Source organism: Mobula hypostoma, chromosome 11 (assembly GCF_963921235.1).
Source record: "Mobula hypostoma chromosome 11, sMobHyp1.1, whole genome shotgun sequence".
Lineage (NCBI taxonomy): Eukaryota > Metazoa > Chordata > Chondrichthyes > Myliobatiformes > Myliobatidae > Mobula > Mobula hypostoma.
This window is the reverse complement of record NC_086107.1, coordinates 744,107-761,994: the sequence shown is the minus strand read 5'-3', so window position 1 is coordinate 761,994 and position 17,888 is coordinate 744,107. Positions and strand designations below refer to the sequence as shown.

At 45.4% G+C, this 17,888-nt stretch overlaps 1 protein-coding gene across 2 annotated transcripts in view; it reads right to left on the bottom strand.

The window, feature by feature from the left end:
- The window catches only part of cdhr5b (cadherin-related family member 5b), a 124,270-nt gene extending 117,377 nt beyond the window's left edge, over positions 1-6,893 (bottom strand). For both annotated transcript variants that reach the window (XM_063061545.1, XM_063061546.1), the window contains exon 1: positions 6,696-6,893. In XM_063061545.1, coding sequence (XP_062917615.1) covers positions 6,696-6,801 — 106 coding nt within the window. In that variant the 5' untranslated portion in view covers positions 6,802-6,893. The remainder of the gene's footprint in view (positions 1-6,695) is intronic.
- Positions 6,894-17,888: the final 10,995 nt, after the last annotated feature.

Here is a 17,888-nt window from a genome sequence, read left to right as displayed (position 1 = left end):
ATTCCCCTATCCATAAGATACCTATCTAGCTCCTTCTTGAAAGCATCCAGAGAATTGGCCTCCACTGCCTTCTCAGGCAGCGCGTTCCACACCTCCACAACTCTCTGGGAGAAGAAGTTCCTCCTCAACTCTGTCCTAAATGACCTACCCCTTATTCTTAAACCATGCCCTCTGGTACTGGACTCTCCCAGCATCTGGAACATATTTCCTGCCTCTATCTTGTCCAATCCCTTAATAATCTTGTATGTCTCAATCAGATCCCCCCTCAATCTCCTTAATTCCAGCATGTACAAGCCCAGTCTCTCTAACCTCTCTGTGTAAGACAGTCCGGACATCCCAGGAATTAACCTAGTGAACCTACGCTGCACCTCCTCCACAGCCAGGATGTCCTTCCTTAACCCTGGAGACCAGAACTGAACACAATACTCCAGGTGTGGTCTCACCAGGGCCCTGTACAAATGCAAAAGGATTTCCTTGCTCTTGTACTCAATTCCCTTTGTAATAAAGGCCAACATTCTATTAGCCTTCTTCACTGTAATGGCCACAACATCGTAGCTCCAGGCACATGAATTGCCACCCAAGAACATGAATTGCCCGCTCTGCCCACTTCTGATCTGTCTATGAGGATTGGTTTGTGTTCTCTCCCTCATCTTACCCTTTCGGGAATCCACTATCAGCTCTTTGGTCTGACTGATATTGAGGGCAAGGTTGTTGCTGCGACACCATTACACACAAGGAATTGCAGAGTTGTGTACACAGCTAAGCAGCCTGCCCTCCATGGAATTTCTCTGCACTTCTCACTGCCTAAGTACTACTACTACTACGTCGACTCAGGCCTAGGGGGCTGGCATCAGGCATGATGATGGACTTTTCACTTCTCCCTCTCCCTCATCAGTGTGTTCACTTCATCTACATTAGCCACACCACTGTCTTCTAGCAGCGTGTTGACCATGGTCTTGGGAGGGCGCCCAGGGTTCATCCTCCCGTCCTTGGGCTCCCATATGATGATTAGGCCGGCAGGTAGCTCGGGGTGGCGTAGACAGTGCCCTGCTAGTTGCAGTCTTCTCACCTCGATTTTAGTGGAGAGCATCATGGAGCTCGACGTTCGTCATGTGCAGTTGCCAACTCACGTAAGAGCCATCCGGAGCATTCGTGTATAGCAACTTGAGATTTTCGCACAGTCTTGGTGAGTGTCCACGTCTCGCATCCATACATGAGAATGGATTCTATGACTGTTATGGAAATTCTCTTTTTAACCCCTCTGGTCAGGTTCGACTTCCAGATTTCCTTCATGTTATTCATAGCCCTGCACGCCAGCGCCTTCCATATCTTTATGTCCTTCTCCGAACTCATCATTCTTGACTCGAGGTACTTGTAGTCAAACACTTTCTGCCTAAGTAAAGCCACCAAAATTATCAAGAAACATTCCCCCCCACCCCCGGACATTCTCTCTTCTCCCCTCTCCCATTGGGCAGAAGAAACAAAAGTCTGAAAGCACGTCCCATCAGGTTCAAGCACCGCTTCTATCCCACTAGTGTCAGATTATTATAATCTTTCACCTTATTACCTTATTGCATTGCACTTTCTCTGTGACTAACACTTCTGGAAGCTTTAGAGACGGTGAAGAGGAGATTTACTAGATGCTGCCTGGATTAGAGAGTATGTCTTATAAAGAAAGATTGAACAAGCTAGGGTTTTTCTCTTTGGGGAGAAGGAGAATGAGGGATGACTTAAAAGAGGTCCACAGGATGATAAGAGGCATAAGTGTGGACAGCCAGAGATTTTTTTCAGCATGGAAATGGTTAATACAAGGGGGCATTATTTTAAGGTAATCAGAGAAAAATATTGGGCAGGGTGATGTCAGAGGTAGGTTTTTTTACACAGAGAGTGGTGGGTGGCCGGAATGTGCTACTAGGGTTGAGGGTAGAGGCAGATACATTAAGGCATCTTTGTTGACTGTACTGACCTTGGAAGCAGTTAACTTTTTAGCTGTATCAGGCTGAACCAAGAATATTTAATAGTAACCATTGAGAGTTCTGCTGCTACACGAGTCGCCCCGAGGGGCCCTAAATGTACGACAACTCTGGCAGGGTTTGCAAGACATTACTTCCTACAAAGCAAAACCTAATAACATGAATGGCAGTGATGCTTCATTATCAGATGAACTCAAAGCTTTCTATGCCCACTTTGAAAGGGAGAATACAACTACAGTTGTGAAGATCCCTTCTTCACCTGATGACCGTGTGATCTCTGTCTCAGAGGCCGACGTTAGGCTGTCTTTAAAGAGGGCAAGGTGGAAGGTCCCGATGGAGAACCTGGTAAGGCTATGAATACTTGTGCCAACCAACTAGCGGGAGTATTCAAGGATATTTTCAAGCTCTCACTGTGAAGGGCGGAAGTCCCCACTTGCTTCAAAAAGGGAACAATTATACCATGCCTAAGAAGAATAATGTGAGTTGCCTTAATGACTATCGCCCGGTAGCACTCACATCTGCAGTGATGAAATGCTTTGAGAGGTTGGTCATGACTAGACTGAACTCCTGCCTCAGCAAGGACCTGGACACATTGCAATTTGCCTATCACAACAATAGGTCAACAGCAGATGCAATCTCAATGGCTCTGCATACGGCTTGAAACCACCTGGACAACACATACACCTATGTCAGGATGCTGTTCATCGACCATAGCTCAGCATTTAATACCATCAATCCTGATTGAGAAGTTACAGAACCTGGGCCTCTGCACCTCCCTCTGTACTTGGATCCTCGACTTCCTAACTGGAAGACCACAATCTGTGCTGATTGGTGATAACATATCCTCCTTGCTGACGATCCACTCTGGTGCACCTCAGGGGTGTGTGCTTAGCCCACTGTTCTACTCTCTATATACCCATGACTGTGTGGCTGGGCATAGCTCAAATACCATCTATAAATTTGCTGACGATACAAACATTGTTGGTACAATCTCAGGTGGTGATGAGAGGGTGTACAGGAGTGAGATATGCCAACTAGTGGAATGGTGCCACAGCAACAACCTGTCACTCAACGTCAGTAAGACGAAAGAGCTGATTATGGACTTCAGGAAGGGTAAGACGAAGGAGCACATACCAATCCTTAAAGAGGGATCAGAAGTGGGGAGAATGAACAGTTTCAAGTTCCTGGGTGTCAAGATCTCTGAAGACCTAACCTGGTCCCAACATATCAATGTAGTTATAAAGAAGGCAGGACAGCAGCTGTATTTTATTAGGAGTTTGAAGAGATGTGGCATGTCAACAAATACACTCAAAAACTTCTATAATGTACTGTGGAGAGCATTCTGACAGGCTGCATCACTGTCTGGTATGGGGAGGGGGTAGCTACTGCACAGAACCGAAAGAAGCTGCAGAGGATTGTAAATCTAGTCAGTTCTATCTTGGGTACTAGCCAACAAAGTACCCAGGAAACCTTCAAGGAGCGGTGTCTCAGAAAGGCAGTGTCCATTATTAAGGACCTCCAGCACCCAGGGCATGCCCTTTTCTCACTGTTACCATCAGGTAGGAGGTACAGAAGCCTGAAGACACACACTCAGCAATTCAGGAACAGCTTCTTCCCCTCTGCCATCCAATTCCTAAATGGACATTGAACTCTTGAACACTACCTCATTTTTTAAATATATATTTCTATTTTTTGCATGATTTTTAATCTATTCAATATACATATACTGTAATTGATTGATTTATTTATTATTTTTTCTTCTAGGTTATGTATTGCATTGAACTGCTGCTACTAAGTTAACAAATTTCATGACACATGCCAGTGATAATAAACCTGATTCTGATTCTGACACAATAGAGCAAAATTTCAGTCCACAGGATGTTGCAATATAAAAGGTGGACAAAATCGAAAAGGATGAATACAGGACTGATGGTATTATATTTTGAATGTACATGGAATTAAGGTCTATGAACGTAGCAGTTACAGATTGTCATGTATGATGTGGGCTTCACTAAATCATGGCGATAAAGGATTATAGCTGGGAGCTTAATGTCCAAGGATACACATTGTATTGAAAGGACAGGCAGGTAGGCGGATGGAGTGGTGTTGTTCTATTGGTAAAAAAAGAGAGCATTGGCTGATTGGCAGAAAGCAAAGAGTGGGACTAAAGGGAGCCTTTTCTGGTTGGGTCTGTATTGGGACCAACTCTTTTTAGGTTATATGTCAATGACTAGGATAATGGAATTGATGGCTTTGTTGCAAAGTTTGCAAACAATATGAAGCTAGGTGGAGAGGCAGGAGGTTTTGAGGAAGTAGAGAGGCTTCAGAAGGACTTAGACAGATTAGGAGAATGGACAAAGAAGTGGCAGATGGATTCGAGCGTTGAGAAGTGTATGGTCACGCACACTGCTGGAAGAAATGAAAAGGTTGACTATTTTCTAAATGAAGATAAAATTCAAAAATCTGAGGTGCAAAGGGACTTAGGAATCCTTGTTCAGGATTCCCTAAAGGTTAATTTGCAAGTTGAGTCACTGGTGAGGAAGGCAAATGCGATGTTAGCATTCATTTCAAAAGGACTAGAAGATAAAAGTAAGGATGTAATGCTGAGGCCTTAATAAGCCTACATCTCACATTAAAACTCCATTACAGACTACAGCACCAATTTGTTAGGGAATATGGTCAAATATTTCCCCCTTTTTATCACCCCATTCCTGTCTACTATAGGCCATCCACTACACAACTAATGCAAACGTAACACACACACACACACACACACACTCACACACACACTGCAGTTGCAAATTAATCGCTCATAAACGGGGAGCTTTTCGACAGGGATATCTGCTGCATTTTAACGTGCAGGCAAAGCACCTTTCATGCGGTTTTCAAACAGCCAGAATGCTACAATTGGCATCTTTACACACTCACTCGCAGGCCTGGACGAAGTACACCTTCTGATCCCACTCGCTTTAACAAAGATTGCTACAATGTTAAAGGGGAGAGGAAAGGGGAAAAGGAGAGGCCTCACAGAGTATTGTGAGCAGTTTGAGTCTCTTATCTTTGAAAGGATGTGCTAACACTGGAGAGGATTCTAAGGAGGTTCTGAAAATGATTCCAGGATTGAACGGGTTGTCATATGAAGAGCGTTTGCTGGCTCTGAACCTGGAATTCAGAAGGATGAGGGGTGAGCTATTTGAAACAATCAAATGTTGAAAGTTCTCGACGGAGAGGATGTTTCCTCTGGTGGGGAGTCTAAGATCAGAGGACAAAGCCTCAGAACAGAGTTTGTCCTTTTAGAACAGAGATGAGATGATGAATCTGTGGAATTCATTGCCACAGTCAGCTGTGGAGGCCAAGCCTTTACATTTATATTAGGCAGAGGTTGATAGATTCTGGATTGGTCAGGTCATGAAGGAATACAGGGAGAAAGCAGGAGACTGGGGCTAGGAGGGAAAATGGATCAGCCAAAATGAAATAGTTGCCAAGAGTGGTGGTTGAGTTACATTAGGGACATTTAAGAAACTATTAGATAGGCACATGGTTGAGAGACAAGCAGAGTGCTGTGGAGAAGCAAGGAGTTAGATCGATTTGAGAGTAGATTAAAAGTTCAGCACTGCAGCTGAGAGGCAGAAGGGTCTGTACTGTGCTCTATTGTTCTATCTTCTATCTTTATTCTGCATTCGGTTGTTATTTCCCGATGCACTGTAGATCTGTATGAACAGTGTGCAAGACAAGATTTTTACTGTATCTCTGTACATGTGACTATCATAAACCAATTCTTATTTCATTAAACTGGGTTTTATGAAACTGTTAGATAACTTCCTGGTCCAAGGACTCAGTGCTTTGCCTTAATAAAGGCAAACATGATGTACCCTTCTTCATCCTTTCCTCCTCCTTACCAGAGAACTGGCTACTTTTGCTGCCATCAGTGTTCCCTTGTATTTTTCAGTCTGCTGTGTGCTCACTGCTCAGGAGACTTCACAATACAATGTTCCATGCACCACTCAACATCAGCGAAGCAATACAGAGGAAAACCAGCTTAATCTGATGTTTGCTTCACTTCCCCATTATTGTCCCCATCACAGAAATTACCCATGTAAAAACAGTAGGGCCAGGTCATTTCTCTCTCCTTCTCCGTCCTGATGGAGGATCCTGGAAACAGAATGCTCCCTCTCTCTCTGTTTCTGTATCTCTCTCTCTCTGACTATATCTCACTCTCGTTGTTTCTCTCTCTCTCTCTCTCTCTTTCTCTCTCACCCTATCCCTCTCTGACCCTGTCTCTCACTCTCTCTCTCTGTTTCTGTCGGTTTCTCTCCCCCTCTCTCTCTCACTCTCTCCCACTCCCACTCTATTACTTCTCACTCTCACTTTCTCCCTCTCTTCCATTATCCCTCTCCCCATCCTTATCACTCCCTCACTGTCATGCTCTCTCTCTCACTCACTCACTCTCTCTCACTTTCTCCCTCTCTCCCATTCTGCATCTCCCTCCATCTCACTCTCTCTCTGCCCCTCTATCCTCCTCCTATGTCACTCTCTGTCTCACTCTCTCCCTCTCTCTCTCTCTCCCTCCATTTCTGTCCCCCTGTTCTTGCTCTTGGTCTCTGTCTCGCTCTCCTTCACTGCCTCTCTCTCACCAGAGACTCCCCCTGAACCGCTGAGTGTTTCCAGCATTTTCTGCTTGTAAATAAAGCACGCCCACGCAAATAAGAGAGTGGAGTTTACCTCTGTACGCAGAGCAGCTTTCCAAAGAGGCAGCCTTCAGCAGAGGGGCTATGAGCAGCAGCAGTACTGAGAGATGGAACCCACGAAGCCTGGGGAACGAGTCCATTTGGACCACCAGGCACTGAGGCACACACCCCAAGCCACTGCTTCGAAAGCTAATCTCTCACTGTGTCTGACGGATCTGGGTGTAGACGCCAATCACAGTACTACTGCAACCTTTGCTTTGTGAGCTCAGAGTTTATTCTGGCTCCTTCCAATGAGCCATGGCTCTGCCATCAGTCATAAAAGCTGATTGCATGTTCCACAGAGACCTTTGACACAGAGCCGATCAGTTTCTGCCTCTCTGAAAATTGACAGATGAACTCCCCTGATAGAAGCTTTACTTCCTCCTCAGAATGTCCAGGTACTGTCTGTAGACAGAGACACTGGACACAGGACTGGGTTTGACCACACCCTCCTCCTGTCCATTGACTCCTGCTCAAGCAACACTTTAACTCTTTCACCCTTGCTTTGGAGTTTATTTATTGAGATACAGCTCAGAACAGACCCTTCCAGCCCTTCGAGCCACACCACCTAGCAATCCTCCAATTTAATTTGAGCCTAATCATGAGACAATTTACAATGACCAAGTTACCTACTAACCAACACATCCTTGGACTGTGGGAGGAAACCAGAGCACCCAGAGGAAACCCATACATCATGGAGAGAATGTACAAGCTCCTTACAGGCAGCGTTGGGACTGAACATTAGTCGCTGGTTCTGTAAGCAGCTCTTTTCCATGGATGCTGCCTGGCCTGTTCAGTTCCTCCAGCATTTTGTGTGTGCCACTCTGGTAATGTAAAATGTTGTGCTCACCACTATGCTACTCTGCCACCCTGTCCTGTCCTGTCCTGTCCTTAAACAAGAAGCCTTCTTTCACGCTGTATCAAACTCAGGAGACATGGGATCTCTATTTGGCCATTCGGTCCATTGAGTCTGTTCCAGCATCCCATCATGCCTGATTTATTATCCCCCTCAAGTCCATTCTCCTGCCTTCTCTCTGTAAACTGTGACGCCCTGAATTATCGGACCCACCGTTGGTCAGCACTGACCATGGATGTTACATGAAGATAGATAGATACTTTATTGATCCCAAAGTGTGACAGCAGCATTACAAGTGCACAGATATACAAATATTAGAAGAGAAGTAGGTTATTATGAATAACTAAGAGATTGTTATTATGAAAAGATATAATGTAATTGGTCATTTTAAAAAATCATTTTTGACCTTTTATATATACTTTCTTGTACTCTGTTTTCTTCTATGTAGAAACTAATAAAAATATTGGAAAGAAGAGAAGTAGGAAAGAATAAAATAAGTTACCTTAGAATTAAGATGTACAAGTTTTACAAGTCAAAGGTTACAAGATCACTTCACCAGCTGTAGGTTGACTCATCATAAAGCCTAATGGCCAAGAGTAAGAATAACCTCATATCGTGCTCTTCAGAGCAGCACAGTTGTCTTAGTCTATAAGTGCTCCTCTGTTTAGCCAACGTGCCAAGCAGAGGATGAGAAATATTATCCAGAATTGCCAGGATTTTCTGGTGTCCTTTATTCTACCACAGTCTCCAAAGTGTCCAGTTTGACTCCCACAACAGAGCCAGGTTTTCTAATCAGCTTATTGAGCCTGTTGGCATCACTCGAGTTGGTGCCATTGCCCCAGGACACCACCACATAGAAGATTGCACTGGCAACAACAGACTGGCAGAACATGTGAAGAAGAGGTCTTCATACTCCAAAGGACCTCAGTCTCCTCAGGAGGTAGAGGCGATTCTGGCCCTTCTTGAACACAGCCTCTATGTTGGTGCTCCACTCAAGTCTTTTGTCCAGGTGCACCCCCAGGTACTTGCAGGTCCTCACCACAAGGGGGATATCAGAGGTAAGTTTTTCACACAGAGACTGATGGGTATGTGGAATTCACTGCCAACGAAGGTGGTTGAGGCGGATACAATAGAGTCTTTTAAGAACCTCTTAGATTGGTACATGGAGCTTAGAAAAATAGAGGGCTATGCAGGAGGAAAATTCTAGGCGGTTTCTAGAGTAGGTTACATGGTCGGCACAACATTGTGGGATGAAGGGCCTGTAATATGCTGTAGATTTATGTTTCTATGTTTAATGAGAGCTGTATGGTATTGAAGGCACTAAAAAAAATCAAAAAACATGGTCCTCACAGTGCTGCCCTGCTTATCCAAATGGGAGTAGGTTCTGTTCAGCAGGTAGATGATAGCATCGTCAACTCCAATGTGCTCCTGGTAAACAAACTGCAGGGGATTGAGAGCTAATCTGACTAGGGACCAGAGGTGAGCCAGGACCAGCCTCTCTAGGGTCTTCATGATGTGTGAGGTCTAGGGCCACTGGACAGTAATCATCCAAGACTTTTGTTTGGCCCTTCTTGGGTATTGGGACCACACATGATGTTTTCCACACAGTCAGGACCCTTTCCAGGCTGAGACTCAGGAGAAGGCCAATGTAAAGAGAGGAGCAAGTGGTGATTGATGGACTGAGGAGGGTATAAGATGACAAGCTAGGGGAGGGAGATGGAGCTGGAAGATAGAGAATAGACAATGAGAAGCAGCAAGGTGGGTTGGGCCAGTGTGAATGTGGAGAGGAGCTGCTGGAGGAACACGATAGACTCCCAGTGCACTACACTGATAAGAAAAGGAGGTGAGAGCGGGAACCATTAGAGGAGAGGTGAGATCAGAACCAGGCAGAGGAGTATAGGGAAGATGGCCGGTAGGATGGAGATGGTGGCGTATTCGAACATAATGGCCACTTGGGGAACAAACAAAGGGTTTTTTCTTTGTTAAATGTCAGGACAATAACAAAGTAATGCTGGACTCCAAGGACTTCAGGTACTGCAGCTCTATCCCAGCAGTGAGCTGCTCATTGGCCGAGGAGCTGGACTGGGTGTCGGAAGAGCTGGATGATTCACACTGTGTTGCTGCCTGCTACAGGAAGGCGTCGAGCGCATTGACATTGGCACGTGAAGATGGCATGCAGTATAACCGTCGGCAACTTCTTGGACATTTCTCTTGCGATTGTAAGACCCTGTTGGACATTGTTGTGTGACAGATGGCAGAGGAGCTGCATGGCGTCAGTTGTAGCAAGGACTAGGTCTCAAGCCGTGGGCTTCCCTGCTGCTGCCATCTAGGAGAGGAGATGCCATGGGCAGTGTAGCATGGTGTCCATGCTTGGTTGGGTGCTGGCCTCTCCTGTCAGTGCTGTCCTCCATTGTTCAATCAGTGGAATGATGGGGTGGAACATGTGTGCCCGCGCACTGCCAGGAACTGTACCATCAATTTGCGGGACATGCTGTTCATTGAGTTGGCTATACATATACTTTTTTGCATTACTATGTTTTTTGCTTGCTGTTTTGAATGTACTGTATATGTTTCGCTCTTGGCCCCAGATTCATTCAGCTGTGGCGATGTATGGTTGAATGATAATTAAAACTTGAATTTGATTTGATTTGATTTCTGGTCTTATGGTCTAATTTACCCCACTCCAACTTAAGACCCTCCTGCAAGGACCATATCTATATCCTTACCTATAGCTGTCCTGAAAGTTAAGGAGCTATGCTCAGTGTTCCTTATCTGCTCACCCATTTTAATGCAAATAAGTGCCAGGTGTTTCACTTTGGTTGGATCAACCAGGGTAGGCCTTACACAGTGAACGGTCGGGCACAGAGGAGTGCTGAAGAACAAAGGGATCTGGGAATACAGGTACATAATTCATAGAAAGTGATGTCACTAGTAGATAGGGCCGTAAAGAGAGCTTTTGGCATGTTGGCCTTCATAAATCAAAGTATTGAGAACAGGAGGTGGAATGTTGTGCTGAAGTTGCATAAAACATTAGTGACGCCTAGTTTCGAGAATTGTGTGTAGTTTTGGTCACCTACTACAGGAAATATGTAAATAAGGTTAAAAGAATATAGAGAAAATTTACAAGGATGTTGCTGGCTTGGAGGATCTAACAAAAGATTGTATAGGTTATAACATTATAGATAAATAGATACTTTATTGAACCCAAAGGAAATTAAAGAGTCACAGTAGCAGTATACCTAACTATTGCTGAATCATCAGAGAATTTCTGCAGATGACATGACTCAGTGTTGTATCTAAAGTCCGAGGTATACAGAGTAAACAGGAAGGGAGCCGATACAGTCCCCTGTGGGGCCACAGTGCTGCTTATAGCCTTGGAACGTAGAAGATTAGAGGGTGATTTGATAGAGGTATATAAAATTATGAGGGGTATACATAGGGTAAAAGCAAGCAGGGTTTTTCCACTGGAAAGAGAAAATTTGCAGATGCTGGAAATCCAAGCAATATAGAACATAGAACATAGAACAGTAAGCACAGTACAGGCCCTTCGGCCCATAACGTTGTGCCGACCCGTAACCCCTGCCTCCCATATAACCCCTGAACTTAAATTCCTCCATTTACCTGTCTAGTAGTCTCTTAAATTTCACTAGTGTATCTGCCTCCACCAGTGACTCAGGCAGTGCATTCCACGCACCAACCACTCTCTGAGTAAAAAACATTCCTCTAATATCCCCCTTGAACTTCCCACCCCTTACCTTAAAGTCATGTCCTCTTGTATTGAGCAGTGGTGTCCTGGCGAAGAGGCGCTGGCTATCCACTCTATCTATTCCTCTTAATATCTTGTATACCTCTATCATGTCTCCTCTCATCCTCCTTCTCTCCAAAGAGTAAAACCCTAGCTCCCTTAATCTCTGATCATAATCCATACTCTCTAAACCAGGCAGCTGTCTGTCTAGGTACCATATCCGATGTGGACTTTGGTGACCATGGTTTTCCATATAGATCTATCCTTCGTTTTTTGGATGACTTCCATTTCCTCGATGTGTAGCCACCTGGCTAGGCTTTTGATGTACATAAACTGAGGTCTTCCTCTAGGTTTGCTCCCCTCAATCTCTCCAGAGAGTATGAGTTTTTCTAGTTCATCTTTCTGCATGATGTGTCCTAGGAATCTGAGTTGTCTTTCTCTTATTGTTGGTAAGAGTGATCGAACTGCTCAGAACTTCTGAGAATTTCTTCATTTGATGTGTGTGTGGTCCATGATATTTTTAACATTCTCCTGTAGAACCATAATTCAGCTGCTTCGAGTCTCTTTTCCATTGCTGGAGAAATGGTCCAGCATTTACTTCCATAAGTCAGGATAGACTAAGTATAGCACTGTAGTAATTTGTTTTTAGTGTATGGGCTCATCTTTCTATCTGTTAATATGGTCTTCATTTTTTGGAAAGCTTCTGTCGCCATTGCTATTCTGTATTTGATATCTGTGTCGCACCTGCCATCACTTGTTATTAGGGTGACAAGATATTTGAATTTGTTGATTTGTTTGCATTTCCGATCTTGATCACACATTGTGGGATGTTTGTCTTTCTGAAGATGACCATGCTTTCTGTCCTCTTGGTGTTGATTGAGAGGCCTCTGCAGTGTAGAGTTCTGGTGCAGTGTGTTGAGACTCTGACTAAACACCAAGTTAGACCGAAGCCAATGAAGACAGAGTCGTAGTAAGGTTAACCATTTACTGTTCACTCTTCCACATTAACATCGTATGGTGAAAATTGTTGATAAAAAAATACAAACATATACAGCGTCTGTTTCATTCTGGAGACCAGGCGCGCTCTCTGCTTTTAGCGAGAGTCTCCAGCCGCCCCGGGTAGCGCGCGAGGGGGTCGCGTCAAATCGCCATCGGGCTCGAGCCGACCGCGCGTTTGAAATTGAAAAGCCGGCACGCGCGCCGCTCCGGGGTCCCGTCAAAGCGCGATCGGGCTCGAGCCCACCCCCAGACATCCCACCTCTCCCGGAACTTCCGGGAGTCTCCCGGATATTAATAGTGGCTCCTTGATGCCCGCAAATTATATACAATATCACGGAAATCAATTTTTTGAGAGAGAGAGAGAGAGGGAGAGAGAGAGAGCGAGAGAGCGAGAGAGAGAGAGAGAGATAGATAGATAGATAGAGATTGCAGAGTGTTCCAGAAGAAAATAAAACGGACGTCACCCCGGACTACACTAAAGTGTACCCCTGCCTAATAGGGGTCAACATAATGACAGTGTTGCTCGCTGCACTGTTTGCAACAGTGACTTTTCTATTGCCCATGGTGGGTTAAGACTGTAAAAGACATGTTGAGGTGAGTTTAACAGGTGTCATTCATTCATTAGCATAGCTAACGTTATTTAAACTAGCTGGCTAGCTGCTAAGGAGCTATTCTATTGCAGACATCCCACCTCTCCCGGAAGTCTCCTGCAAATTGATGGTGCTACCTCCCTGAAATAAGTTTTTGCAGGGTGAGATGTCTGCACCCCGCGTTTGAAATTGAAAAGCCGGCACGCGCGCCGCCCCAACCGCCGCTTTCCTGACAGAAACCACAATAATATTTTTACTTCAGATACTTTCTTATGAACTGACGGCGTTGCTTCCACAATGTTTCTCCGTGGGTAGAGACGGACATGGCGCCCGCCTTCACACCTTCCCGAACCGAGAGGCGGCGACGTCATCGCATGCCGCGATATACCACAGGCAATGAATTTACCTTTGTTATACTACAACCTAATTATCAACCTTTAACTTTAACTAGAAAATAGTTACAAACAAATCATTTAAAACGTAGACCCAACAAAGTCAAATAAATGCCTTAGGGCAACACAATCTCTTCCTGGCCTTTGTAAGGTCACTGTAAACATGGTATAGAACTTTAGTCTCTAGATCAGTCTTTAGGTAGAAGTAGAACGACCTCTGTAACTGGTCTCAGGTTTCCTTTTCAGAGTTCGTTGTAAAGATGTGAACCAGTTGACTGCCTGCTCTTTGTTGTTTGGCGAGCACTGGCATGGTTCTCTGAACGGTAGTGGGGTGACCCAGTTGTTTGTTTCATCTCTAAAGACCTTTGTGTCCATTATTTTTAAGATGATGTTTTCCACCTATGGAGCAAATTTATTATTCTGCTTAGTTTGAGCGAAGACTAACTGTCCCAGTGTCTTCTCAGTTACTTTACTATGTTCGTGCCTTTGTTGTGCTTCCTTGATACATGCAACACTGGTGGAGGGCTGAGAAATTGAATGGTGGCCTCTCTCTAGCATGTTAGTCTTGAGCATGTTAACTGTCGGTTAAACCAGGCAGCATCCTGGTAGATCTCCTCTGTACCCTTTCCAATGCTTCCACATCCTTCCTATAGTGAGGAGACCAGAACTGGACACAGTACTCCAAGTGTGGCCTAACCAGAGTTTTATAGAGCTGCATATACACAAAATGATGGAGGAACTCAGCAGGCCAGGCACCGTCTATAAAAAAGAGTACCATCGATATTTGAATGCTGTCTGCGGAGTTTCTCCAGCATGTTGTGTGTGTTGCTTTTTCCACCCAAGTTGGGTGGAACTACAAGTAGAAGCAGTCCCACCCAACATTTCAAGGATGAAAGGAGGAGAAGATGGCGGTACGACGCAGCTTGCGCGGCCACTCCGGTGGTGATGTCTGTTATCTGTCAAGTAGGGTGCTGTGCACAATCCTGATTTGATGGAGACAGACGTGAGAGAACGGAAGAATATCTGGAGAAACTTCTGAAATGCCTCTTTCGCTGCCACTGTTAGTGTGATCCTGAATCTCCTGAGGGGAAGGCCCCGAGTCCTCGGCTTTGCTTGCTGCTCGGCAGCCAGGATGGGGTTGAAGCGCTCGGCAGAGATGGTGCTCGGTGCTCGGTGTCGAAGGGCTGGTCGGAAGCTTGAAGTTTTCGGACGGACTCAGAGTCGGTTGTGGTCGGGAGCTTCTAATGCATCGGCAAGTTTGTCGGTGCCTGGAGGTTTATGACAAAGAGAGTTTCTCCCTTCTGCCACCTGCTATTGGGGACTATCAGGAGTCGATCGGAGCTTTGAAACTTTTTACTGTTCCCATAGTCTGCTCTTTATCAAATTATGGTATTGCTTTGCACTGCTGTAACTATATGTTATAATTATGTGGTCTTGTCAGTGTTAGTCTTTGGTTTGTCCTTTTTTTTGTGATATCACTCTGGAGGAGCATTGTATCATTTCTTTATGCATGCATGCATTTCTAAATGATAATAAATGAGGACTGAGTGTCCTCATAATCATAATCATATCATAAGTTTAAGGACAATATGAGGGGAAACTTCTGCACTCAGAGGGTGGTGAGAGTGTGGAACGAGCTGTCACTGCAAGGGTGTATACAAGCTCAATTTCAATATTTAAGCAAAGTTTGGATAGGTACATGAACTGTAGGGGTACAGAGGCCAATGCAGGTAGATGGGCGTAGGCAGTTTAAATGGTTTTGTACGGAATAGATGGCCCAAAGGGCCTGCTTCCTGCTGTATTTTATCTGACTGTGACTCCATGACAGACACCAAGAGATTTCCTTCTCGTCAGCTCACAATAAAATGTCAGAAACCAGGTAAATGCTGCTCAGAATCTTCACTGTTTTTGATCAGTAATCAGTAACAAAAACTGAATTACAGAAATATTCTCCTAAATGTGAGCATGAAGTGTGAATTACACAGAGAGATTAAACCACGTAACCCACAGCCAGCAGATTCATAAATGAGAGACAGATGGTGAATGACACAGAAGCTCTCATTACATCGCACCTTTTCTGAAGGAAACTATGGTTTATTAATCGAGTAAAGGTAGAGGATGCCCACCCAGAAGGTTCGAAAGCCATACGAATATGTCCCATTCTGGATAATGTGCCTGTGGAGAAATGAAGATGATTTCGAGCAATATCCAGCACCGATGTACAGATTGTATGTGTCACCGTGGGCAATGTGGACCTCAGCACCCATGGTCTCTCCAACACGTCCATTACACAATGGCAAGGCCAGCATACATCGCCACCCCGATCACTGCCCCTGAGAACGTAGGGGTGTACTGCCTCTTCCATCCACTTCAGTCCTTCTGCTGAAGGCACACCCAATGCCTGTCTCCCCCAACACCTTCCACTTTGACCCCTCATGCCTCCCAACCATCTCCCCTCTCCCAACACCACTCTCCCCTCCATTGCTCTAACCACATTAACCCCCTTCCCCCAACTCTCTCCCCACTCTCAACACCCTCTCACCACCCCTCTGCCCACATTAATATCCATCCCAGACCTTCTCCCCTCTGAGCACATTAACCACCTCCCTCCACCCCTCTCCTCTTTCTCAACACCATTCTACCCTGCCCCTCTGACCACATTAATCCCCTTCTCCGAACCCTCTTTCCTCTCCCAACATCCCTGTGCACACACTAACATCCATCCTGACCCCTCCCCCCATTCTCACCACCGCTCTCCCCATTCTCACCACCCCTCCCCCCGTTCTCACCACCCCTCCCCTTGCTCTTATACAAGGGCTCATAATTTTCATATGATTGGAGAAAAGCCTAGGGGTGGGATGTTTTGTTTTCAGAGGGTGGTGAGTGTATAGAACGAGCTGCCAGGCTTGGTGGTGGAGGCAGATACCACAGGGACATTTAAGTGTCTTAGGTACATGGATGACAGAAAAATGGAGGGCTATGTGGGAGAGAAAGGTTAGATTGGTCTTGGAGTAGTTTAAAAGGTCGGCACAACATTGTGGGTACAGGGGCCTGTACCATTCATTCTATGTTGTAACACACCTGCCGCATGAGTTCATTTAGGAAATCGTGTGTGATTTGGCTGCTCAACTCCTCACTGACATCAGCACAAAGTTTGTACCTGCAGAGAGAACACAGAACACAGAACCCAACAGACACTCTCCAAACAGGCTAAGGACTGGCAGCTCAATATTTAAGGATGCTGATGATCCAGGGGTGACAGGAAAGAGATATGGGTGGAGTGGGGTGTAGCCTTTTTGACAAGGGAGTACCTAACGACAGTACTTAGACATGCAGTCCTTGAGGAATCCTCCTGTGAGTCCATATGGGTAGATTTAGAATGAAGGGTGGGCCTCTCTAAGGGGACTGTTTATAGTCGAGCCGAATTTTAAGAATAATAGGATTGCATTCACGGGAGATTTTAAATTCCTGATATTAAGGCATTCCTGAGTTGAAATCTGTGAGACGTGTCCGGGAAGGTTTCCTGAATCCTGAATCAATATACAGTGGACCCTATGGGGTAAGGGTGCTGACAGAGTACAAGGCAGGGCAAGTAACTGACTCAGGATCAGGATCAGGATCACTGACTTGTTGTGAAATTTGCTGTCTGTCTTGCAGCAGCAGTACAGTGCAATGCGTACAATATACTAAAGTGAGAAATATATATTCAGAATGATAAATAAGTAGTTCAAAATGCGAACAAAAATTGTGAGTTTGTCTGCATTGTCCATTCAGAAATTTGATGGCAGAGGGGAAGGAGCTGTTCCGAAAACGTGGAGTGAGGGTCGTCAGCTTCCTTGCTGATGGTAGGAATGAAGAGAGCATTCCCTGGGTGGTGGGGGTCATTAATAGTAGATGCTACCTTTTGAAAAAGTCCTCGATGCTGACGGGGTGGGGAGAGGTGCTAATGCCCATGTTGGACTGGCTGAGTTTACAGCTTTCTGCAGCTTTTTCCGATCCTCTGCAGTGGCCTCTTCCCTCCCTACCAGACAGCGATGCAAACAGTTAGAACACTCTCCACAGTATGTCTGTACCAGCTGCCGACGGCTCAAGTTGAGATGCTCCCTCAGTACAAACCCTCCCCTAGTGTAACACCTCCACTCTAACCCCTTACCTTGTCTCCTCAGGCTGTGCTTCAGACCCAGCAGTGCAGTCATAATCAAGAGACAGATTCCTGTCAGAACAAGTGTCACCTTCATCCTTCCCTGAAAGGAAGTGCTGAACGCAGGACAGAGTTGGTGCCCCTCCTCTCCTCGGGCTCTCGCTCCACCAGCAGGCACCCCAGTACCAGAGCCAGCCCGGTCCCAGCCTGCACTGTCTGATCAGTAACGAGTAACTAGCAGCCGCCTTCAGTACTGTGAGTGAATGTGTCAAAGGTAAAACACAGGGGATGGTGCAATTGCAGAAAATGTTCAGCAACGCGCTCAAAATGCTGGAGGAACTCAACAGGTCAGGCAGCATCTACGGAGGGAATAAGCGGTTGATGTTTCAGACCTAGGCTCTTCATCAGGACTGGAAAGTAAGGGTAAATGTGTTTGTAAGCAGTAAGCTCTGTAGTAGTATTCAG